Here is a 27252-nt window from a genome sequence, read left to right as displayed (position 1 = left end):
CTAATCGAGGTTTTAAGACAAAAGTGTAGCTAATCCTATCAGAAGTCATATAGTTTGAGAAAATAAATCCATTCATTGAATATTATAAAGAGATAAACATTTGGGATCCCAAAAATACTGTTTAGAAATATTTACAACTCAAAAATCTCACTAAAGTCGACTAAACGACAAAATTTAGGTTTAATACAAACATCACCCAAAAATACCCCTGGCCATGGCAGCCAGGCAAACCAAACATGTACATGTCACTTCACGCTCTCCGTACTCATGGTTGGTCGACTTTCCCCTTGCCCTTACCTGCACCATAGAGCACCCATGAGCCGAAGCCCAGCAAGAAACCTCACACAAGCCAATAACATATGCTTATCTATCATTCAACATATAATCAAGCCGCCAACAAGCTAAACACATACAGCCATGCTGTCCTAGGTTCTTTACTAGGCCCTGGGTTCGCGGTCTACACCGTGAGGATATCCCATGTATCCTATAGGGTCTTGCCCTGGAAACTCGCACTCTACGTGCAAAACACTACTCCTGGCCCCTTTCCGTACTCGACCTTGCCGTTCTCGGCCTTTGCCGTTCCCGTCCCTCGCCATTCTCAGCCCTCGCTGTTCTCAGCCTTCGCCATTCTTGGCCTTCACCGTTCTCATCCTTAGTCGTTCTCGGCCTTCGCAGTTCTCGGCTCTTGCCTTTCATCCACATATACACACACATAGCATAACTAAACAAATACTTAAACATGTATAAATAGAATCAATGGGGCTACGCCCTACAACACAAGCTATAGGGCCTTGCCCTGTTCTACGGGTACATCAGTTTTCTTACCTGTGTCCCGAGTTTCCAAGCACCGATGCTCGAGCATAGTCCCCTAGTCCGAGCCTCGCTGAGAACCTAGTCACAACGTATCAACAACATCCATCCATCAAATTCTAATCCACTAAATAGCTTTGGATCATAATTCTAGTCTCCGGGACCTTGAATTCTATCAATTCAGTTGATAAAATCCATCCCAAGCCTTAGCTTTTGGACTCCTGAGCCTAAAACCTCCTTGGAGTCCAAAAAAGCACTAAGTGTCGCAGCCCCATGAACCCATGCCACGGCCCGCTTCAACCAGAAACCGCCAACCATAAAACAGGGCAGGTGCGCCGCGGCTCAAGCTAGGGTGTACCACGGCCCGCCCTTCTTCCTGGCCTCTAACTTGTTCTAGAAGGTCGCGGCTCAGCAAGAACAATGCCACGGCCCGACCCTTCAAACCCATAAAATCCTCCATTTTTCTCCACCAAAACCAAGCCAATTTACCCCAAAATCAACCCAACAATTCAAGCTAATCATCACAAAAGTTCTACTACAGTCTTAGCAACAAAACCTAACAAGAGTTAACCCCAAACCTCATCTAAAACTCAAGAATGATTCTTCACCTAGCTCACATGCAAAACCTTGAAATACCAGCAGAAGACTCAACATAGCTCATATAATTAGATGCTAGAATCCTTACCTCAATCTGATAACTAGGCCCTGAGAAAATCCTCAATCACAGCTAGCTTCAACTCCTAGCTTGATCTTTAAAGTTCCCCCCTTGGTATGGTTTAGAGAGAGAGAGAGAGAGAGAATAGGATGCTTGGGTTGGTTTCCCTTAGGTTCTGAATTCTTCTTTTGGTTGTTTTATTTAACTTAAGTCTCTAAGGGTACCTTAAAGGCTCGGGGTACCAAAAACGTCCCCGAGGGAAAAATGGTAAATTTCCCTGATATTCCCTCCTAAACACTCTAACTTCAAATATATCTCCAAATATTTATTTTCATACCCGATTACCCCATAAAATGTCTAATACCCAAAATACCCCTCGACTCTCCCCGAAGCGGGTATTCAACCCTGTTGTGACTTTCTATCTAACCGCTCCCTAGGACTTTCTCGAATCGTGCAACACACATATATCACAACATATCATAATAATTACATGTATGCCCTCAACAAGCTAAAATTACAAACATGCCTCTAATAACCAAACAGGGCCCACATGCATATTTAATTTACCTAAACATGCATTTCTAATCACATATTCATCAAATTCACACATTAACATATTAAATCACTTATTTCCCTCTAGGCACACTAATCAAGGCCCTAAGCCTTATTAGCAATTTTGGGACGCTACAGTCCTCAAGGACCAGAGCAACCTCCCACTGCTCAACAGGAAAGACCAGCCCAAAATCCTAAGAGAAACAATGAGCAGCAACCACCCTCTCAATCTGGTCGAGATAACGTTCTGCTGCACAGGAAGAATAGGGCTGAGCAACATCCCAGAAGCCCTAGACGCCAAACAACTGGGGAACAGGACTCTCCTGGCAGAGGACAACATCCCTCAGGAAGAAAAAGGCAAGTGGACTCAGGCTCTGTGGTCCGAGACCCCCCACGACATAGTAATGTCAGAGGACCTAACGAACAACGCAGGCCTCCCCCTGTTTATTGAGACATACCAGGAGGAAGAGAGGGGAACAATGCATACAACAGTTCGCACACTCATAGGTTGCAATTTAGAGATGGCCATGATTATAATGAGGCAGACTCTGGAAGAAGGAACAATGGTCGACAACAGGAGGAGAGAGGCAGACAGCAAAATCCTCCGCCAATGGAGAACCGACCGACAAGCCAAAATGCTGGGGGCAGCCTAAACAACCCAATGTCTTTGACTGAATAGGTGTAAGCGAGCAGACACGTAAGGATGAAGATCTGATGTATGTGGTCAATAACCGAAGAGAAAGACATGATGAGTACTTCCCCCTGGCACCAGCCGCTCCAGCAATACCAGATGATGTATAGGCTCAGATAGATGCCTTGAATCAAACCGTGCAGCAGCTAGTTGGGAATAAAATGTCCCACATACAGTTTGATCGAAGGAAGGGCACCCCATTTGTTAATATAATTGTTGTGGCGGAAGTTCCAAGCAAATTCAAAATGCCAATTCTACCCAACTTCACAGGAAGGGAAGATCCAGTATCTCGCGTGAACAAGTTTGAGATACAAATGGACATCTACAAGGTGTCAGAAGATGCTCGGTGTAGGATTTTTTCTGCCACTTTGTCTAAATCTGCTCAGGAATGGTATTTCAAGTTCCCTCTGACCAGTATAGTTTCCTGGGAGATGTTCATGAAGGAGTTTTACAGACAGTTCTATGATGGTCGAATACATCCAACAGAGGCTAATCAGTTGGTTGACATTCAACAGAAGGAAGGAGAAACTCTCAAGGAGTGTATCAGTTCATGCGAGTGGCTGCTCGGGCCAAAACTGTTGGAGACGAGGGAAAGATGTTGGCACTCACAGCTGGAGTGCGACGCCATTCTCCCCTCTGGAGTAGTCTGTGAAAGAATGGAGTCAAGAGCACTCAAGAATATCTGGATCGAGGAAACAAATATATCAAAATCAAGGACGCCATTGCCAATGAAGGAAAGTCTCCAAAAGATGACCAGGGTAAGAAAGAAGACTCGACCAACGCTGCCAATGAGTCTGGTAAGCCCAACGACAATGGCAAAGGAAACTATAAGAATGTGGGAAAAAGGGCAAATACCGAACCAGCGACATCTGATAGCAAGCGCCCCAAACAAAACAGATATGAATCAAGGTTCACCAATTGCACTACCCTGGTCGATAGCCGAGCTGAAGTGTATCAAGCCAGTCATACCATCGTCCCCTTTAAGCGACCAGCCTCGATCAGGAAAGACATTTCCAAAAGGGATACAACCAAGTTTTTTCGTTTTCACAACGACTATGGCCATGATACCAATGAGTGTAACCAGCTCAAGGACGAGATCGAGTTCCTTATTTCACAAGGACATCTGAGGAGATATGTATGAGGAGGTGGAAGTTCTTAGCAGGAGGCTTACGACGGCAATGAGCAGGCGCATGTACGCCAACGTTTGCCTCCTCTACAGCCAGCTCCAGTCACTAGTACATTGTTGACCATCTATGGAGGACCACATATAGCAGGTGACAGTGGTAAGGTAAGATAGAGATACACTAGAACCCTACGTCACAATCAGGACATTGAAATGTTGAACGTCGAGGAGCGAAGTCCCAAAAAAGCTCGAACAGAGGAAGAATTACTAACTTTCTCTGAGCTGGACGCACAACAAGTCTGATTTCCCCACTCAGATCCTCTGGTCGTTGATGTTCAAATTTCCAACATGATGGTAAAACTAGTGGTAGTGGATACAGGAAGCTCAGTCAATATTTTGTATAAGTCTTCACTGGAAAGAATGAAATTGTCAGTGCAAGATTTAGATCCATGCAACCAAACCAGCTACGGTTTTTCTAGCGAAGGCCTAGCACCAACAGGGTCGATCAGACTCCCAATCATAGCAGGGACTGCACCTACGAACAAAACATTACTCGCTACTTTTATAGTAGTTGATTGTCCGTCTGCATATAATGCTATGATCGAAAGACCCTTACTCGTCGATCTGCGAGCCATAACTTCAGTCTGGCATCTGGCCATGAATTTCCAATAGATGCAGGAGTTGGGTGCGAGTTGGGAAACTAGCGAGAAGCCAGAGAATGCTACAATTTCTCGATCACAAAGGCAAGAAGAGGCGGATTGGGAAGCAGAGCCGAAAAAAGGTTGCTAGTAGTAAATGAAATGCAAGCCCAATCAGGTGAACAAGTCACCAAATAGGGTGTTGCCCAAAGTGAGGATAGGGACTTAGATCCTCGGTTTGGGGTTTTTTAGAAAACATTGGGCCTGTGGAGGACCTCGAGGAGGTCCAACTAGAAGAGAAAGATCCGACCAGGGTTGTGAAAGTCGGTAAAAACTTAGAGACAACAACAAAAAACAAACTGATGGAGTTTTTGAAGAGACACCAGGAGGTCTTTTCCTGGTCGCATAATGATATGGTTGGGATAGACCCAGCAGTGATCAACCATGTCTTCAACATAGACAAAAATCATCCACCTGTACAACAAAAAAGAAGACTGCTTGACAAAGATAGATTTAGAGCCCTAAAAGAAGAAGTCGAGAAGCTGAAGAAAAATGGATTCATCAGGGTAGCATTTTATCCATCTTGGGTCTCTAATCCCATACTAGTTCCCAAGCCAAATGGTAAATGGAGGACGTGTGTGGATTTGACAAACCTTAATAAAGCCTACTCGAAGGAATGTTTCCCACTTCCAAGAATCGATTAGCTGGTCGATGCTACATCAGGACATGAAGTTTTATCATTCATGGACATGTACTCCGGTTATAATCAAATTATTATGTATCCACTTGATGAAGATCACACTAGCTTTCGAATAGATACGTGACTTTATAGATACAAAGTAATGCCCTTCAGTTTGAAAAATGCTAGTGCGACTTACCAGCGACTAGTCAACCACATGTTCCAAGAACTAATCGACAATAACATGGAATTCTACGTCGACGATATGCTGGTCAAGTTGAGAAAGGCCAGAGAACACATCAAGGACCTACAGGAATGCTTTAACATCTTGAACAAATATTAGATGAAGCTTAATCCTCTAAAGTGTTCCTTTGGTGTTGGATCAGGAATTTTTTTTGGATTCATAGTAAACTCATGAGGAATCGAAGCTAACCCCAAAAAAATTCAAGCACTGATCGAGATGCAGTCACCTGCCAAAGTTAAAGACGTATAAAGCCTGACAAGAAGAATTGATGCCCTAAGTAGATTCATATATAAGTCTATGGAAAATTGTGTCCCATTTTTTAAACTACTCAGAGGAAACAAAAAGTTTGAATGGGAAAAGGAATGCGAACAGGCTTTTCAGGCGCTCAAAGCCCACATGTCGCAACTGCCTATTTTGTCCAAGTCGGTCGAAGGAGAGACTTTGGACATCTACTTAGCAATAATAGAGTATGATGCTAGTGCTGTTTTATTCAGAGAGGAAGACAACATTCAAAAATCAGTGTACTACGTAAGCAAAAGGCTGGTGGAAGCAGAACTACGATATCTGCCTATAGAGAAATTGACTTATTGCTTGATACTGGCGTCTAGAAAACTACAACCCTACTTGTAGGCTCATCCCATAATAGTGCTTACCGACCAGCCATTACGGCAAGTCTTACAAAAAACCAAAAGTCGCTGGTCAACTACTAAAATGGGCAGTTGAGTTGGGGCAGTTTGAAATTTCCTATGCACCACGAGCAGCTATAAAGGGACAATCCATAGCTGATTTCGTTGAAAAATTTACCAAACTCCTTGCCAGAGAACCAATGATAGAGACCGATAATCAAAATCAAATCCTTGCCTGAAAGCTGTTCGTAGAAGGATCCTCCAATGATCACAACGCAGGGGCAGGGCTAATCTTAATCACACTCGAGGGACATCGATTTCACTGTGCGATTAGATTTAACTTACGGCCTTTAACAATGAAGCCGAGTACGAGGCTCTGCTCGTAGGATTAAGACTAGCCAAGGATATGAACATAAAGTCACTAGAAATATATAGTGACTTGCAGCTAGTAGTTAATCAGATTTTTGAAGAATATCAAGCTATGGATCTCAAGATGGTTGCTTATTTGAACACGGTGAAGGATTTACTAGCACATTTTGAGAAATATACTCTCCGGCAAGTACCTCGTGATCAGAATTCAAACATTGATGCCTAAGTAGAGTTAGCAAGCATAAAAGATGCTGACACTTTGAGCATAGTACCAGTCGAACGTTTATTGGCACCAAGCATTCATTCAGAAGAATCCTTGCTAATAATACAAGTGTCTGACACATGGATGACTCCCATCACACAATATCTCGAACAAGGATTATTTCCAGCATATAGGAATAAGGCAAGGATGCTTCAAAGACAATCATTTCGGTTTATTTTGATCGATGGAGTCTTGTATAGACAAGTATACTCAATGCCTTTATTACGATGTGTCTCTAAGGAAAAGGCTAAGGAATTGATGCAAGAAGTACATGAAGGTTTCTATGGAGATGACGCTGGGGGGGCAAAGTTTGGCAAAAAAGATTCTCCAGCAAGGATATTTCTGCCTACCATGATCGAAGACTCTATGGAATTCATTAAGAAGTGTGATAAGTGCCAACAATTTTCCAAGATACCACGAGCAGCCCCAAATAAGCTTAAACAGATGCAAAGCCCATGGCCATTCGCGGTTTGGAGAATTGACCTAATCAGATCTTTGCCTATAGAAAAAGGGAATGCCAAGTATGAAGTAGTTGATGTCGACTACTTTACTAAGTGGGTCGAAGTTGAGCCACTCGCAACAATCACAACCAAGAAAGTGTTGGATTTCGTCGTCAAAAACATTGTATGCCGATATGGGTTACTGTTGTGCAAAATAGATACTAAGTGCAAGTGTACACTGTCAATAAGTAATAAGGTGATAAGAACCCGATATCGTATCCACAAGGATTGTTTTTAAGCTTAAAATTGTGAAATTAAAGTCTAGCAAAATGATTAAAAATAAAAGAACCAAACTCAAATTAAATTGGAAGTTGATTTTTTTTATATGCAATTAAAAATAACTAACAGTTGAATTTAAAATCTAAATTAATGGGATGCAATATGAAAATTAGTTGATAATGAAAAGGTAAGCTAGGATAATTAATTCCCCCTATTATGCAATTATTGGAAACAATGCTATGAAAATGTTGTGGCACACTGACAGTTTACTAATCAAGAATTTAAATCAAGTCCATAAGTTTCTGTCGAAATCAAATGGGTTTACTCTCTAATTAAATAACTTATGTCTAAGCCAATTTAATTTCAAGAATTTCATATCAAGCACCAATTCTATTAGATTATGCAAGGCAAAGATATATGTCTATACCCTCACAAAATTAAAATCAAAGATATTAATCTTGCACCATTCAAGTCTTTTGTCCAATAATTATAATCCTTTTCAGCAATCTCAACTATTTCAATCATTTACTAAAGGTGATCAAGCAATAGTAAATATTAAGCATGAAAATTACTTGAATGAATAAACCTCAATTAGCATTAAACATCAGTAGCAAAGTTCCACAATTGCATAACAAAGTTTCTTAATTATCCTAACTTTAAGAGATTAGTTCATAGCTTTAAACACAAAATAATCCAACTTATAATCATCCATAAATCAAAATAAAATGCAAGAAAGAATTAAGTTCCAAGAGAGAAGGGGAAGAAAGCAAGCCAAGAATATTATGGAGTGTCCCCCAAATAGCCCTTCCCTTTTTTTCTTCTTCCTTAGGGTCCTCTCTCCTTCCTTCTTTCTTCTTTTAATGGCTGCCAAAAAATGGGTATTTTTCATGCACCAGGCGGCTGTTTTATTTTTTCTGTCTATTCCCTCTTACCCAAAAGAGAAGATGATGATAGTCCCTTAAGTCACATCAGCTAGGGCTCTCTATTCTCGTGCAAGCCCTTATTTTGTCTCTTTCTCCACCTTTTTGGACCACCAATTAATAAAATCCCAACCTTCAGCCCAAAAAAAAAGATACATTTTAATGAAATACAAAGGCCTCAATAATTTATGAGGTGGCAGACCAAAACATGTGAAATTCCTTAATGCTGCCTGAACAAAATTCTGTGAAAATGCTGCAGAAATCTGATCATTTATTTCTCCATTCAAACTCCAAATCTTCTCTACAGTTTCCACTAGATCTCTTGCCCAACTTCAAAAACAAACATAGCATTTATGATCCTATTTTCATCAATTTACAAGCATTAACATTTAATAGCTCTAATTAGCAAATTAACAAAAACTACATTTAAAATAAGTGTAAATCACTTGAGAGACACAATTTTTGCTCAAAATTCTAGTTTAACAATGGTAAAATAACTCTATATCCTAGAGTTATCAGCAGCCGAAAAAAATTATTTCAGATAATGGCACACAATTCGACAGCAACCTTTTCACCGATTTCTGCGAATGACATGGTATCACGAAGATTTTTTCTTCAGTTGCTCATCCACAAGCCAACGGATAGGTTGAAGCCGTTAACAAAACTCTAAAGGACACACTAAAGAAAAGGCTCGAAGAAGCAAAGGGAGTGTGGCAAGAATAGTTGCCAGAAGTACTCTAGTCATATAGAACATATCACCAAACAGCAACAAGCCATACACCATTTTCCTTGGCCTATGGGTATGAAGCCATGTTACCCATTGAGTTAGATCCACCATCGCATAGAAGGATAACATACGACTAGACCACGAATAACCAGTTATTAATGGAGTCTTTGGACTTTGGTCAACGAAAGGCGTGAGCAAGCTCAACTTCGAGATGCAGCTTACCAACAAAAGGCTGCTCGATATTTTAACTCTAAAGTATGCGAAAGAAAGTTTGACGTGGGAGATTTGGTGCTTAGAAGGGTTTTTCTCAACACTCGCGACCAGACTGGTGGAGTACTCGGACCAAACTGGGAAGGTCCTTATCAAATTGAAGAAATTCTTCAACCAGGTACATACAAACTTGCTTGCTTAAATGGAGATCTCGTTCCTCGCTATTGGAATGGAGAAAACATATGCAAGTATTACTAATGAACAATTCTTTTTAAAGAGTTGGCTTGTATTAATTTTACTTTTTACAAGTTTGTGAACAATTACTGGTCAGTTAGATGGCTGGTCGCTTATAAGTGTAAGATCAATTTTTGATCACTCGTACAGACACGAATCTTGTCCATTTTATTACAAGAAATTAAAGGGACTATGCGCAGCCAGTTATTCTTGCCAATTATTGTATTTATTACAAGTATTTTCTCATTATGTGTGTTGTTTTGCTATATTATCATTGATTGTTTATAAGTACACGAGCAGTAATGTTCGAACAGGTATTGGTCATGGAAAGTGACCGAGAACCTTAGACTCCTCCATGACTTTCGGGGCATATAAGATGCTAAGCGAGCAAAGCATATGAATAGACATATGTAAACACACGAGCAAAATATGGGAAAGCATACTATGACACTTAGAGTATTTTTCAAAAAAATTAGTTAATTTTTTGCAAATCTTGATAAAGTGTTATGCTAAGTTCGGTCATACGAGCAGATGTTATAATAGCAATTAGAATATATTATAATATCACAATGAAATGTCTTTACACTGTGAGCAAATATTACTCAGACGTAATCAATAATATTAAAAGGAAAGAAAAGCTGCCATAGGCAGCAAATTGTATTAACATCACGAACTGTTGTTCATGTGTTTTAATTACATAAATAAAAAAAAATTACTGTGCAGCTGAGGGAGGGTCCTGCTGAGGTTGTTGGTCAACTGAAGGTCCGAATTCTTCTTCAACACCATCAATGCCTATCGCCAAGGACATTTTAGGAGAATCTGAGGCATTTTGAGCATTTTTCTCCTCCTCTAGGCGAGCAGGACATTTGGAAAGTTCGGCTTGTTTTACCTGCTCGGGAAGATAGTCAAAGTTTGCCTCTGGATTGTTCTTAAAAAACAAGTAGAAGTAGTTGAAGGTGGCTCCCCGAAATCTCGCCAAGTATTGGGAGTTTTTCTCCTCGAGAATCTTCACTCGCTCCTCTAGACCAATGGCCTCCTTCATGCTCACCTCCAGATCTTCTTGAAGCTTGGCTGCTTCCTTGTAGTTAGTCTTGGAAGCTTCCTTAAACTTCTCCTTGGTAGCAACAACCTACAGCAGATCCTCTTGGCTCCTCTTTAGATCCTCGGTTAAAATGGCAACTTTGTCTTCAGCTACCTTAACTTTGACTTCCCATGTCTTGATCTCCTCGGCAGTCACCTTATCCTTAGCCTCCCATGCCTTGATCTCCTCTGCGTGTTTTGCATCGTCCTCTTCAGCACGATGCCGGCCATTGTTCATGGTCAAGATACCCTGCGAACACTTGAAGAATGAAGCTCTTAGAGCTAATCAAAGGAAATTTTGTTCGAATAAAACACTATACAGAAGAAACTTACGCTGAGGAGTTCATTGAAGCCACGAGCAAGGACCTAGATGGGTTTCAATGAAGGAAGACAGGAAAATGCCTCCTGGCTGGGACGATGCTTGGAAAATCTCTGCCGTTTGTTGTTTGTTGAGCTATAAGCATTACTCAGCAATTATGCAGCCAAAGATCTTCCCGTTTGGTCGAAAGAAGGATTAGTGCAAGGAGGAGGAGGAGGAGTTGTTGATCTGGAAGGAATGGGAGCTGGAGTGACCTCTAGTCGAGCCTTTTTCTTTGAAGGTTCCCCACTACCTTCTCCAAGGTGTCTTCTGCTCAACTTCTTCTTGCTCACGAGAGTGTCTGCAAAAGCGTAGATATCGAAGGCGTTGTCGGATGGCATGACTACAAAACAAAAATAAACGAGTATACATGTCAAGAAATAGTTTAGGACAATAAAGGAACAAAATAAAGAGAAATTCTAAGTAGTATACATGAACTATTATTACTGGTTGCTACATTATCTAAAGAACTACTGCTACCCTCACTATCTGCCACGAAGAAGTCTAAGCTAAAATTACCAATAGTAAATTTAAAGTTTCCATCCTTATCAAATAAATGACAAGGGATGGGCAGTTTATTTAGAAGTGAGAAATCTATATCGTTCTCGTCAAAAGATTCGAGTATAGGGCTAATGTATTCTGGTAGTTTTTGTTTTTGCCTCCCATGTTGGGTAGGGGTATTAGCTGCTCGAGTATTTAGGGAAGATTCTTGAATGGTCACTCCTGTTGGTCGACGCCTCTGGGGTTGTGGCACATCTTGCTGCTGCTCAAGGATTTCTTTTCCTTCAGTGCCCTCTCTAGTGGCACTCCCCGCGGTGGATTCTCACTTCTTGGTGAGGTTCTAAAAGGTTGACTAGCCTTAAATTGCTCTCCGTGACTAGCTCCTTGATGCTTTTTTCTATATTCGTCATGCTAGCCAGAGTTGTGGCTCTTATCTTCATTTCTGGAGTGGGGTCTGGTCAGTGCCATGGACCTAGATAAAGCACAAAACAACTAAGGACAAGGAAAGATGAAAAATGATTGGATAAATATCGATCAGAGATTGAAAGTTTACCTCCTCGAGTGAAGGCCATGTTGTCAGCAACCAAGTTGGTTGTGAGGAAGTACTCTTGGAAGTATCTTCCAACATTGGACTTATAGGTAATGTCACTAAGAAATGTGCGAGTAGGTTCTCGGTGGTAGAAATGGAAGAACCCAGCGTTGTTTTGATTGGGGTTGGATTTGAGATCGAACAGATAGTTGATCTCATGCGGAGTGGGCACAGGCCATTTTTTGTGGTTGTATAGAATATAGAGTGTTGAAAGTATTATATATCCATTGGGTGTTATTTGGAAAGGGGCGACCTCAAAATAATTGGCCACCCCCCAGAAGAAGTCATGCAAGGGCAAGAATGCCCCTGCTTCTATATGGTACATCGACCAGGCGCTGTAGGCGCCTCCAGGCATGTTTGCCCTTTGGTCGGGTGTAGGTTTGTATAAAGTACTCCCAGGAAGCTCATAATTCTTGGGATATTTTTCCACCATCCTAGTCGATTTGACGCTAGGAGGGGCAATGTACTAGTCTACCTCTACTCGAGGGCCATCACGGGGATGAGCTTTGGGCTGGATATTTGGTGGTGAAAAGTTTAAAGGTTGAGGATCTCTTGAATGACCCTCTGCATTGGTTGCAAGCTGGTTGGAAGGTGAATCTGTGGTTTTCCTTTTTCTAAGAGCAGTGTATTTGACATGACCCATGTTCGATTGGTTCTGTGACGGGTAGTATGGAGGATTGGTAGTAGGGTTTGGGTGTAAAAACGAAAGCTCAGGAAAAGGCAAAGAAGGTTGTTCTTGATCCTCGAACAACAAAGAGAGAAGATCATCGTCTATTGGTCTCTCACCTCCTAAGGGATCATGCATGAATATCTGAGAAGAGCAAAGGGGAAGTGAGAATCTACGACCAATAGATAAAAGAAAGAGAAATAAAGCAAGGATAACGTTGCTCGTGTATAAAAGTTAAGCTTTTATACGACCAGCAACATCCTGATAAAAACACAATAAACATGCGAGTAGGTAGAAAAAACAAATCAAAAAGTGAATGTGAAAAGTTTTTTCGAAAAACTTTTCAACTCTGAAAACAAGCAGGAAAAATCCAGTTTTTCCGAAATACTCAAAATCGAATTTTCACTTTGATTTTGGACCCAAAATCGATATACCTATCCCCACATTTCTTTTTAAGCATTGTCTAGTATTTTATACTACCTACAATCCCTATTCTAGAATCCTTATTCTATGTATGTTTGCCTAAACGCAGTTACCCAAAAATTTCTCAAGAACAGTAGAAACCCAGTTACGGAAACTCGTGAATCAAGACCAGAATACACAAAATTTGCTACAAAGGTAAGAGGATGGATTCGAAAACTTACTTGGAGTACGGATTGTAGGAAAAATCATGAAAGTTTTGCTCAAAGTTGCTCGAAGACGTCTCGAATCGCATTGTAGTCTCTGGATTTTCTTGAAGGTTTTTCTGAGTATTCTTGAAGAGAGAGATGGTTCGAGTAAAAATTGAAAAAGGGATAAGAGTCTTATATTTATACTGCTCAGGGTAGTAATAGAAGGTAATGATGGGAATAGAGTTTTGATGCATGGGGAATCGTGATCACCGTCAAAACGTTTCTGGGAAATTTTAAAAGCCATGATTACTTGCCTTTTCAAAAAAGTAAGTACTGACAGATGTGACAGGTCAGATGAATTGATGTTCGAGTAAGTTTATTAAATGTTGATCGCATTAAAATAAACTTGGGGGCAAATGTTTAGCCAAAAAATGTTTGATTGCTAACATGGCATGACTGAGGGGCACGTGGATAGCACATGACTATTTAGTGATGACAATATGGTCGACCAACGACCAAAATAGAAGTTGCTCGATGGATTCAAGAAAGATGTTGAACAGTACGACAGAATATGTGCTGACATATGCGGCCAGGTTTGATCGTAGTAACAAAACCAGAGTTTAAATATAGTTATAAGTCAGATATTTGACCCTCTTTATGTGTAACTATTACGATTTCTGTTATTATTCAAATATTCTTGTAAAAAAGTTTAAACACGGCCCATATGTACATCCTTGAGCCTATAAATAAGACTCATTAGATTCAAAAAAGAAAAGGGCAATAATTGGTATTCATAGAGAACTAGTGTTTTTTATACACGACTTTTGTATTCCCCTTTGAAGCTTGTGAAACTCGGTGAACCCTAGTTGGCTGATCGCAGGTTTTAGAGTTTACATCAATAAAAACACTAAGTGGACGTAGGTTATTACCAATCTCTGGAGTTGAACCACTATAAATCTTTGTGTTGTTTAGTTCTTGCAATCAGCTTATAAATCTTTATCGTTTTAGTGACTCCGTGTCGTTGGCTAAATCATCAGTCAACATATTTCATATTTGGTCATGACTAGGTTACCGCTAAGGGCTCAAGGTCAGGATCGTGCTCAATGGTCATTCTTAATTTATTTTATGCTCAAGCTTAAGGTAAGAAAACTGCACCCATTATGTGACATACATGATTATTTATGAAGCATGTTGAGTGCTCTATATATGGATATCGGTTGCATTATTCACTTGAGAAAAGCATTGACTTATCAATCAAGGACGACAATAGCGCTAAGCACTAGTCGTAAAGCACTGGCTTACCAATCAAGGACGGCAATAGCACTGAGCACTGGTCGTAAAGGACTGACTTATCAGTCAAGAACAACAATAGTGTGTCGGGCACTGCTCAATATGATTAGATCTAATCAAGAGAGTGTTACACGCTTGTCTGACCCAATGATCATAAGGAACTAAAGCGCTTGACTAGTTATATGGCCAGTTACTCAGAGCTAGGGCAAAAGGCCCAGGGTGACTCTATGGTCACATGGCTAGGGAAAAGGACCCCGAGGTGACTCTATGGTCACATGGCTAGGGCAAAGGACTCCAGGTTGACTCTATGTTTATCTGATTAAGGTTACGGGCCCCAGAATAATTCTATAATCATTTACTTGTACTTGTATGCATGCCGTATTAAGTTTTCTTGCTGAGCCTTGGCTCACAGGTGCTATGTGGTGCAGGTAAAGGAAAAGGAAAGCTTACCCAGCCATAAGTGGAGAGCTTAGGTGGCAACATGTACATATGCGGCTGCTTGACCACCACAGCCAAGGTTTCTCAGAGGAACTAGGATTAAACCCTATTTTTGCCACTTAGGTCGACGGAATATAACTTTTTAGTTGTAATGCCCACTTTGGAATTGTAAACAACTTTGTAAACATAATTATGGGATCCCATGTACAGTTTAAAGTTTTTAATAAAATATCCATTCCTTTTGACTAAGATTTTAACCCTTGCGCATTAATTACATTTAGATGCATGTTTATGGACTAAAGCCCTATTTAGCGGGTTAAGCACTATTTAAAATACACAGTGTGACGGTCTTGGCTAACCAGGGTGTTACACCTACTGTGTAACTTTTTAATGATTTCAATTAATGTCCAAATTTTTATACTTAATGTCATTAAACGAGTTTTATTTCGATTTAGTCACACTTTTAACCTAAAACCTCGATTAGCGAGCTAATGGCACACTTTTAACTCACATAGTAACGACTCTAAGGAAGTATGGCGTTACACAAATATAAAGAGTATTATTTACCTATTATTTTATGTTTACTTGTTGCACAAGTTACACAAGGCCCATGGCCCATGGCCCATCAGAAGAATTCAAAGAATCTAGTGTTATTATCCACGTTTTTGTATCATTTCTCTTAGCTTCTGAAACTTGGTTGACTCTAGCCATCTGATCACATGTTTTGAGAATTTATGTCAATATGAATTTAAAGTGGACATAGGTCATTACCAATTAGCGGGGTCGAACCTGTAATGCCCTAAACTCCAGGGACCGTTACAGTGTGCCTTATAAACAGTGCTAAACTCGCTAATCGAGTCATTTGGCCAAAATCGTGTAACTAATTATGATTAGCGGTATAGTGATTAAAAATTTCAGTTAAGATATAACGTTTCATTAGAATGTATACTGTATACATTGGGATCCCAAAAATATAATTTAAAGGTCTATTACAAGAAAATATTTACAACCAGCCGATTTTAGCGGCAAAATAGGGTTTAACCCTAGTTCCTCTTTCAACCCTCGGTCGTGGCGGTCGAGCAGCCACATATGTACACATCGCTACCTAAGCTCTCCAACTCAAGGATGGTCCAGCTTTCTTTTTCCTACACCTGCACCACATAGCACCCATGAGCCGAAGCCCAGCAAGAAAACTTAATATGCTCGTGATCAGTAATAACATGTCATCAAATCATACGGCGCATGCCTAGCAAATATAAGCTTATTCATGCAGGCAAATAAGTTCACGTAATGATGGGTATCCAGGATAAGGAATCCTGCCCTCCTGAGTGGATGACTATCAAGTCAATCCTAATCAGATAAGTGATTTAACAGTGGTGGTTCCGGTAACTATGCTAGGCTTATAGCCCTAAATAGAAGAGTGACAGTTGTAAAAGTCACTAAGGTGGGTTCCGTTCCCTTTATAAATAAGTGATCCTTTTAGTAGCTTAAAAATGATAGGTATCTGATGAAACAGTCACCAGCATAAACCTGCTGAGTGACCAAAGGATCACTAACATGGGATTCCACTCCCTTAGCCATGTGGCAAAACGGTCACCTAGGCCTTTGGCCCTGGCCCTGGCCCTGAGTAACTAGTCCTAGACTAGTCAAGCGCTTATAATTTTCATCGACCTTCGGGTCGGTCCAGCATTAATGCTCCTAGAGTCATTCAACGCTGACATCGATTAGATCTAATCTTTTATCAGCTCTGCGTTCATGACGCTCATGCCGTTTCTGACTCTCAGGTCAGTAAAACGCGACCAGTGCCGATTCTGAATAGTTAGTTCCATACACAAGTAAGCAATGCTACCAAGCATATATCACATGTCAAATATCCTAATACAGGGCATTCAGCATGCTTACTTAACAATATCTAGTATAACTTGGATCATGCATAAACACCGAGACTCAAGGTTTGATCAATCTCATATTCAATATTCATGGCATGCCCTAATCACATGTTTCTTGTGCATCACATGCATCACATTTAACCACTCGACATGCCTCAATATAATAACCATGCATGTCATATATACAGGGTACAATTTTCTTACCTTTGGTTCGAGCAAGAATTAGAACAAGAACGACCCCTGAGAATGATCGACCATTTTGATTCCTTAGCGGTTACCTAATCATAACCAATTATAACCTCCATTAATGAAAATCAACAATAATAGGATCTTAACCCAAACCCCACTCTCAGGACCCCTAAATGTACCCACAAGGTGAGTAGATTCGATCCCGGGCCTTAAGGATTGAAACCCCGAGCCAAAAACCCTTAAAAACACTTGAAATGGGATTCTGATGGAACAGGGTGGCACCCCAGCACTACCCACTAGCGCCCCAGCGCTCTTCTTAGAACCAAAACCACCCCCAAGCATCCCTGGGTAGCGCTGTAGCGCCCCCTTGTGGGCGCTATAGTGCTACACCTAGACTGAAGATGACCAGAAACTTCTCCCTTCGACTCCACCATTTCCAACCCAAACCAAAAGCTTCCCAACATCATTTAAACCCCCAATTGAACCCAAATATCATCTACATACAACCTAGGCATCATAACCCAAGCATCTCTTGCCAAAACTCTCATTGAATTCTCAACTTTCCAACTTAAAAACCAAACTGAAACTCCAATGAAAACTGAGCAAGAACAAAGATTCTATGGCTAAAATCTCACCTCAATCTCAGCAACACACCCTCTTCAATGGTGGAACACAACCCTAGCTTGGCAAAGCTTGGTTCCCTAGCTTGATTCCTCAAAAAGACTTGAAAATCCAAAGGAAATGGGAGAGAAATATGCATCGGGAGAGAAGAAAAGTGAGGCTTTGTTTTTCTACAGCTTTCTAAAGTTAAAAGGCTGATATAAATCCTTAAGGGTGAAAAGACCTAAATGCCCTCATGCCTAAATAAAAGCCTTAACAGCCACCAAGGGCAATATCATCCTTTCCTGCCTATCTCGTTAATTATAATTAACGCCCTCCAATTCTCGTTATTCTCCAAAATTCTCAAACACTAATAATCCATATCCTGTTACCCTTTAACTCCCAGCAACGCTCTAATCATTAAAGTCACCCCGAGACTCACCCCGAGCCCCGAACTTAATCCCGTTATGACTAAACCGCTACTTTGCACTTAAGATCGTCTCATGTCGAATGGCTCGAACAAATTCACATTGTAATGTGGCCTTATCAATTAATCACAAACATGCACCAAAATACACAATTATGCACTCAACGGGCCAAATTATCAAAATTCCCTTATAATAAAATGTGGACTCATATGCATGTGTTTATCATCATATAATAATATAATTCACATAAACATGCATATAATCATTTAATAACATAATAAACCAATTATGGCCCTCCCGACCTCCTAATCAAGGTCCTAAACCTTATTAGGAAATTTGGGGCATTACAACTATCCCCTCCTTACAGAAATTTATCTAAACAGCCCGAAATAAGAATTACACACAATTGATTCAAGTTTCCCAGGTCGTTCCCTCAACCTCACTGTTTTTGTAACCTTACCTTAACCCATGGTATAACTTTGTTCCTCAAAACCTTATTCTTTCTGTTTCATATTTGAACTGGCTATTCTTTACAGGATAACTTAGCCTCAATCTCTAGATTCTCATAACTCAACTCATGAGTTTCTTTCAACCCATGTCCTCAGCATGGAAACACAAAATACACAGTATACAACTAACAATGCCAAAGATAAGGTTTATCCAAAAGCAAACTGACCGATCCTATTCAGGATTCAACCGCCAAAATAATCTAGGGCTCAACTTACCCTTAACTTCTCACCCCTTTTCCATGGTGATACTTTTGAGGAAGATACAATCTTCTACCTGGAACTCCACACTACAAGAAAAAAATGCTTTTAATAACACCGAAAATGTGTTATCAAAACATACCATAACACTTTTTGATGTGTTAAGACCGACTATATTATTGTAGGTCAGGGTACTTTACATAACACTTTATCGTTGTTATACAGATGTGTTATTATACTGTCAACGATAACACAATTTCTGTGTTATTTTAATAAATAGATAAGTGTTTAATTTTGTTATTTATAGTCGATTATATAACACATTTCAATACTTATAAATTTGTGTTATACTACACTTTAGTATAACACGTGTTATATTAGCTTAGAGAAACATAGTATTTTTTTACTTACACAAAACTAGGAAAACAAATATGAAAGTTGAAGCCAAATAAGGTAACATAAATAGATTTTTATTAATTACTCAAATGTAATTACAATATTTAGTCTACTAGTCTAGGCTTAAGAAATCATATTACAACATAATTTATGCCCAATTCAGATTCCTTTATCACTAAATACAAAACAAGAAATGTATACAAAAATTAGTGAAATACATTCTTCCATTCTAAAGGCCTCAACTACAAATGTTGTCAAGAATTGCTCCAAAGAAATCATCTCAATATACATGCACATTGTAAAAAAAAAAAAAAGTCCTTTTATTATTAAGAACATAAGACTTAAGCTAGTTTCCACCTGTAAGCATAGTTTAAATTAAATTTGTAATAACTCCAAAACTTGACGAAACAGCAGGGTATAACAAGATGTACTACCATGCAAAACAACGACTGAAACAACAAAACATGCAACTTAAAACAAGGCTTGTGAAATGTATCAAGATAACAAATATATCATTCTCAATGATAAAAAAGTATGTGAGGAAGAATTGATTCCAGAACTTTTACTTCTGTCAATATATCCCCAAAAAAATTAAAGAATAAAAACACTTTGACTTCTTATACAACAAAATCATAAAGAAAAACAATAAAATAAAAATGCACCTGGAAACTTCTTTAGCATCTTTAATATAAGGTTTAGCCCAATTTCTGTAATAAAACTAAAAATAAAGTTAGAAAAAAGAACTATTTCTAATAAAAAGAAAGAAGAATGTCACCTGGAAACAAGATAATTCTTTGATAACCTTAACATTTAATGAATGAAACATACCCCTCTTTAGATTAAAAACCTTCAAGCTTTTCTTTATTATCAGCTGCATTAGATGAGTGGACAGTAGAAGCAAGGCAAACTGCAACCAAGAAGCAGCCACACCAGGGAAAAGGATCTCGGCTCTATTAATTCTATTGTCTAAAAAGTAATTCAAGGTTGTTCCTATCACCATTAAAGATCGCAACAGAAGCAAAAAATTCAGTATCTATAAGAGAAACACAAACAAATATCAACATTTAGAAATGGAGAGAGAGAGAGAGAGAGAAAATGAAAGAAAGGACTTATAACAACTGTTATGCTTGCAGTGATCACTTCTGTGACTGATAAGCCAACAAAAGCCCAAGTATACTGAGTTGAGAGAGTTATCCCAGAACAGAGTAAAAGTTCTTGCCACCACAACAACAAACTTACAGTCTTTTCTTAAATGATACATTGAAAACTTCAAAAGAAGAAAATGGAAAACTAAGATAAATACTTATCTATTTTAGTTCAATAAAATAAGAGAGCTATCAAGAAAGAGCTAGGGAATTTTCAGATGAACAATAAAATAAGAGAGCTATCAAGAAAAATCTAAGACCATAACATCACCAAACTAAAGTTCAACACCACATAAAGATATACATGTTGCCGCCATGAAGTTGAGAACCCCACCAGCCAGCCCCACACCCAGCCACCGTCCCTGCCGAGCCCCTCCCTGTACATCATTAAAACACGAACTTGTTCCACTTTATGAGCTTCCAATGCTTCGAGTTTGCTCCTTTCAAGATCACTTTGAATTTTTGTGATACTCTCAGATTTTGTTTCAATAGCTCCCAATATGTCTTCCATCTGCTTTTCCGCATCTTCAAAAGCTGCACGAGCAGCTTCCTGGTAGTATAAATTATAAGGCAAATGGTTATCTATTAAAGTGTCAATATACTGATGTTGAAAGTCCTAATATAAATTATCAACCTCACCTTTTCACTCAAAAGCTTATTCTCGGTAGATGCAACTTCAAGTTTTCCCTTGTGCTCAATAAGTTGTTTTTCCCAAGGTTCCAATTCAACACCAACTTTTGCAAGCTCGGAGCAGTGTCTCTCTATTTCAACTGCTTGTCAATCAATCAAATTGAAAAATATTTTAGACAATGAGTTGCCCAACCACATCAACTCTAAGACTACTGCATAAAGTGAATAAATGTTCTTTTACACTAATATCTAAGGTATAAACGCAAAATCATATACAACAACATGATTGATTATAAACGAAATCCACAACAACATGATTGATTATAATGCTGGGAAGATTAAATCGAACCCATTAAACTTGAAATCAAATCAAACTAGCTCACTTCTCTACATTGTATGACTTGATATGCCACTTAAGTGACAGCTAATGTGACAATTCTTTTATTCCAAGAAGTTCAAAATTTTGGTAATACAGTTGGTCAATTAGCTACCATAGAAGCCTATATATATTGTCTTCACTACTCTCATTTGGGGTTAAGAGAATCAGCAGAGAATTTTTCAGCGTTTTTTTGTTCTGTTTTTTAAAGCATTTTTTTTAGAGTGTTTGTACATGGAGCAAGTCTCCCTTTTTGTAATTTTGTACTTGATACTCAAGAAAGAATAAAGTCTAATCAGCCATTATTTGGGGCTATTCTACCTTGGATGTAGGCTTTTAATTGAGTTGAACCAAGTAATGTGTTTGGTGTATTTTTTGTTTTAAAGTATTATCATTTTTTATTCTATGTTTCTGCATTACTCTTTCTTGTTTTGCTGATTACTCTTTCTTGTTTTGCTGTTCTTTAAGGGTGTAGGATTTACACCACATTTCTAAAAGAGACTTGTTTAGTCCATATATGAATAGCAATAATCAGCACACATATCAGATCAGAGCCTAACAGAGCAAGAAAATTAAATAAATTAGACAACAAAATTTATATATACTACATGATACTTTTTAGCAATTTTACCACTGAAGCTGATCATATAAACATAATCAAAGGTTATAGAACAATTGATAAAAAAAAAAAAAACAGTGGTACAAGCCATATCCGAATCAAAATAGCTTAAATAACATTGCAAATCAGTTTTATAGTAGTGCATCTTACCCTAACAACCTCGTATAGTGAAGGGATCTGTCACATCTTTCCCATGACTAGCTGGAATTTCCTAATTCTCTAAAACATGAAAAATGGGCCGCACCAATCCATGATTATTTCTTAGTATTTATAGACACAAGATGATTAATAGCAAGCATGCCTCTTAATGAGACTACAAAATGTATCAAGATGAACTTTGTTCAAATCATTGACAATTTGATGAATCAAGATTCAAAAGTTCACAGTGAAGAAATTAGTATCATGCAAGTAAAAGTTAGAAATAAAATCATTACGTGTGTGTTAAAAAAGGAACAAGCAAATGATTAGAAAAGAATAAGATAATGATTATGTACAACTACCATAGGTACAACTATTCAGTCATAGTTTGCTTTTCTCAAGAATGTACAAGAGAGAGGTCTGATGCTTTGAGTCAATACCCTGCACACAAGAATAAGGGGATAAGACCTATTCTAATTATTCATCATGTATGTATAAGCCACGACGTTAATTTAAAGTAATATTCAATCTATGAATTGCATATACCTAAATTTAATACATTTAAGAGGGAAAATCATAAAAATCTGCCATCTTCCCTTCCTTTCCAGCAATAGTATAATATATATTTATATGTAAATGTATATAGTACAAATAATAAACACATGTATTTCAACAAATATATATATATATATATTTATTAATATGAAACTGAAAACTAAAAACCATAGATGAGATTTTGAGAAACACACAGAGAAGAAGAACATGACAGCTGGTAGGGCACTTGTCTAGTATTGCTCCACAGAAATTTATTTCAATATACCTGCACATTGTCAAAATTATCAAAGTCTGGCTTAGGAAATCACTTTCCATTAAGTTGAAATTAAAATAACTCCTAAACTTTCAGGGAAAAAGCAGAGAAAAAGTGGGGTACATGATGTACTACCATATAAACCAACTGCTAAAGAACCAAAATATGCCACTTAAAACAGGTTGTGAAATGTGTTTGTATGCTCAATGGTCAATGTACATCTGACAATGTTATGCACTTCGCCCCAGGAAATATACACACACATGGGTTATAAAACATTAAATAACCGCAGGAAAACTGATGTACCCTAACTAGGATCTCAAACCATGACAAAGATAATAGGCAAGAACAGAGAGAAAATGAGGATATAAGACAATGGAAATAACAAAGTGCAACAATGAGGTATTCGTGAGACCTCAACTCTCCCATTCTCATGCCCTCTTTATTCTTCTTACCCTCCCATTTATACTATCACATTCCCACCCATTCATTACCCCTCACTACAATTATTCATATGCCCCTTTCCGTCACTATAATGACCCATATGCCCCTTTTATTTATCACTCCTGGGGTCTATCAAAAACATAGAAAAATACTGGTCTACTATAGCGAAATCTGTGCTGAACTCTGTAACAAAACTCTCATCCAACCGAATTAGCACTCTAAATTACCAAGCATGTAACACTTAAACTGCATTAAAAACTAGCAAGAAACTAGTGAAAAAATACATTACTTGGCTAACTTGTGTATGTCAGTGTGTGTGTATGTGACTGCATCTGCATTCATGCAGCTGTAAGAAATCGACATCAGGAGATGCAACACTTTATGGGATGTTTTGACTCTTGTATTAATTTCATAATTAATAATACAAGTGTTGATTTTTAAAGGAAAGAAAAACAAAACAAAAACAATGCAGTCAATTGTGAAGCTAAAAAAAGGGTCACCATTGTGCTACCCATGATGATGCATACTTTAGTACAGCACGCAGTAATAATAAATCATGCTCTTCCTTCCAAAACTTTCCACCCTTCAATCCTTGGTAACGCAACTGAATGTCATCTGCATAAAGTGGAGCTCCTGGATTTTCTAAAGCAAACTTAACCTAACATTCCACCAAGAGAAATAAAGATTATAAAAAGATATTCTTCGTAAGAAAACAGAGGAAGTCCAACAGAAACTTTACTAGAAAGAAATAACATAAATTATACTTGGTTAAAAGAAGAAGAAAAATCCCTATTTCACAACAAAGGGTTACTCAAACGGCTTCCCAACTCTCAATGACAGCTAGAGAACATTGATCAAGCAATGCTGTTACACTTACTTTTTCCCTTGCTAGCATCAGAACTGCAATCCGAACAAGAACATCCTGTGTCCTGAGTCCATCTTTTGGAACACCATCTACAGAGCCAAAATCAAATAGAAAAATATATTGGAAGCAGAGCAAAAGAAGAGGCAAGCATTACAATGAATAAAAGGTCAGTGCTCAAGGATCGTCACCTGAAAAGGTAAGGGAATCAGAAATATCTTCAGTGATATGAGACAAGAAAAGAATTCCATAACTGAGTGAAAAAGAAAAAGCACGTGCCACACACAATGTCTTTTCTTCTTTTAGTTTCAGTTTTGGCTAGAACAAATACAAAATGTTAAACCCTGTAATGAACAAGACCAGCATCATTTTACTTGAGAGTATATTTTAAATTACTTACTGGAGTCGATGTATAAAAAAGACCTCATCAATGTTGCAAAAACATCATTTCTATGTCCATGTGCTATTTGTGCAAAGTTTAACAGAGTAGGAAGCTTATAAAGTATGAATGTGTCATACAACATCAAAGAAATATCACTATTGCAATTCACTGTAATAAAAGAACGACATTTTACAAGATTATCTCTTCAGTTGGATACCTTGAGAACATCATCCCACACCATCTAGAAAATAACATAGCGTGAAATACCTAATTAAGTTGCAAAGCAACACAAACACACCACACGCACCTGATAAGCCACGTATTTGATTCACATATGCTAAGTCGCAAGGCCACGTAGGCAGCAATAGAGTTTTGCTTTATTTACGTATTTTACCTGTAATTGTTTTTCTATTTATTTCCTTATTTGTTTCAGCAAGGGTAGTTTGGGGATAATTCCTTTTTCGGTTAGGCCTTGGGATTGGAGAGAATGTTGCTTAATTAGTGTACTGCGTAGAAGCAGTGGGATTCATTTTGGTATTTTGTAATTGAGCCTTGCTCTTGGAGAATTCCTAGCCTCTCGAAAGCTAGACTTGATTTTTCCAAATTCAATACAAGTGGCCTATGGCAAAAAAAAATTCATCCATATTGCTGTGTATATCAAAGGAGTACCAAAAAGTAATGATGACCAAGAAAGGGACTGGGGTTACCGCAGTTTCTTGTGTGGACATTGGAGGAGACTGTTGGTGGATTGCAGGGAGATATTATGCCCACCGTCAAGAATTGTTTGGCACAGCTTCTGAAATAGCAAGAGGCGTCGAAGGGCATTTCTTCGTCAGAAACGGCACTTAAAACAGGTGGCCTTGGAATGATTGTTCCATCAATGTATTTATCCCCTGATAATTGAAGAGAAAGTCTCAGGTTTTTCTATTTTCATTTTATTATTTTTTTAATCCTACAGCACTTGAATAAATAAATAAGTGTTACACAGGTCCAATTATAGTCTATGATATAATCTAGTTCTCTAAAAATCATTGGATATAAATGCAACTGAGTACACAACAAATAGATATGGTAACAAACAAACAAAAGTTCATGTTAAATACCTCCATACTCCTTGTTTTGTGGATCGACGTAAGAATCAGGGGTACAAAGATAACTCCAGGTAGACCTGTTCAAGGCAAAAAGTTAAGATCATGACTATTGAACTTCCATAAACTTTCGATAGTAAACTTTTGTGTCACATTAAACTACCATTAAACTTCTCTGACTCTTCTTCGGTCATTACAGCTTGAAAGCCTATGTAAGTTATTGTGCTACAAGCATAAATTTTCTTTTTTGCCTCTTCCATACTGTATCCAAGAAAGCAATTATTACAAGGCTAAATTATTTTGAATACAAATCTAATCTGGAGTACAAAACTAATAACATGTTACATGTCTTGAGACATAAAAGAATTTGCATTGGCCCTTCAAACTAACGTAAATGAAAGCAAATTATTATTATTTTTATATAAAAAAAATAAAGAAACAAAAGACAAACCCAGTATCATAATCAATTTATTATCTAACTATTCAAATTTTCTCTCCATCAACAGGGCAACATAAAATCTTTTTCCAAATATCGGTGCCAGGCCGTTGAAAACCAAAAATTTATATGAATCATTTTGCTAACTAGCTCTTTCAGTACAAAACAAAAACATGTTTAAAACGAAAAGATTCATGACATGTAGTGATGTAGTAAAGAAATAAAGATGAAAACATTTAAAAAAAATGTAATCCCATTCAGGCCACCCCAACCCCAGGAAGAAAAAGTTAAAACACATACATCCAAATAATTCAAAACATAAATATATAAATGAATAAGAAAAGAAAAAAGAAAAGCCCATTTGATAATCATTTACCCTGGTACATAATGAACAGAAAGAAACCAATAAAAGTACCCAAAGAAATAGAATTCATGAAAATTTGTACTCATTTCTAATCTTATAAAATACAATAATAGAAGAAAAAAGAAAAAAAAAAAAAGAGGGGGGGGGGGGGGGGGGGAACATATACCATATAAATATATATGTATATAGACAGAGAAAGGGTGAGATTAGACCTGATGTTTAAGCCCCTGGCACAGGTTTCCTCATAGGTACGAACCATTTCTTCAAGGGAAGGTTTGTGGTCCTTGGGGAAATCCATGACGATGAGCCAGTGGTTGTAGTCACATCCCTCGAACAGTATTGTGTCGGGCCCAATTTCGTCGTTCTAGTTGTTGCTATTGTCGTATGCTGATCGGGCAGACAAGAGCGAGAGAGACGACGATCTGAACTGGTGAGGTTGACGGAGCAGAGGCCATGAATGCTCTACCAAAGTAGGGAAATCTACCGAAATGAAGCCCTGGAGTGGAGGTGATGAGGAAGACGGTGCAGAAATTGCAGAAGTGGCGGCGAGAGAGCGACCGAGTGTGGAGATGGTGCTGCTGATAGTTCAGCAGAGGCGGAGAGAGGTCAGCGCCATGGCTGCTTTTTGTGGTGGTGATGTAGATGGTCAAGAGTAAATCGATAGCCCCCTGAGATATGTTGAAGGAGAGGAAATGGGTCTCGGGTCTCAGAAATGTTGAAGGAATTGAATGAACAGAATTTTCAGGTCTCTCGGGTCT

The 27252-nt window shown here is 38.5% G+C and overlaps 1 protein-coding gene across 18 annotated transcripts; it reads right to left on the bottom strand.

Annotated features, from left to right (window-relative positions):
* Positions 1-19260: 19260 nt before the first annotated feature.
* Positions 19261-26842, bottom strand: LOC133798504 (CHD3-type chromatin-remodeling factor PICKLE-like). Of its 18 annotated transcripts, none has more exons than XR_009875902.1 (11): positions 26707-26841; positions 24914-25955; positions 24416-24568; positions 24240-24316; positions 23890-24020; positions 22860-22930; positions 22470-22551; positions 22123-22191; positions 20987-21117; positions 20031-20897; positions 19261-19909 (listed from the first exon to the last, which is right to left on the bottom strand). XR_009875902.1 is itself a non-coding variant. In XM_062236817.1 (7 exons), exons 1-5 carry the CDS (start codon positions 25429-25431, stop codon positions 22544-22546), a joined length of 405 nt encoding a protein of 134 aa, XP_062092801.1. In that variant the 5' UTR covers positions 25432-25641; the 3' UTR covers positions 20438-20897; positions 20987-21117; positions 22123-22543. The 18 variants fall into 18 exon arrangements, 3 of the variants coding, with proteins under 3 accessions (XP_062092801.1, XP_062092800.1, XP_062092799.1); XR_009875899.1 differs by having other exon boundaries at positions 22473-22551; XR_009875897.1 differs by having other exon boundaries at positions 22123-22551; positions 23874-24020; positions 26707-26842.
* Positions 26843-27252: the final 410 nt, after the last annotated feature.

This window comes from Humulus lupulus, chromosome 8 (genome assembly GCF_963169125.1).
Source record: "Humulus lupulus chromosome 8, drHumLupu1.1, whole genome shotgun sequence".
NCBI classification, from domain to species: Eukaryota; Viridiplantae; Streptophyta; class Magnoliopsida; order Rosales; family Cannabaceae; genus Humulus; species Humulus lupulus.
Note: the sequence above shows the minus strand (reverse complement) of the source record. Positions and strands in the feature narration are given on the sequence as shown.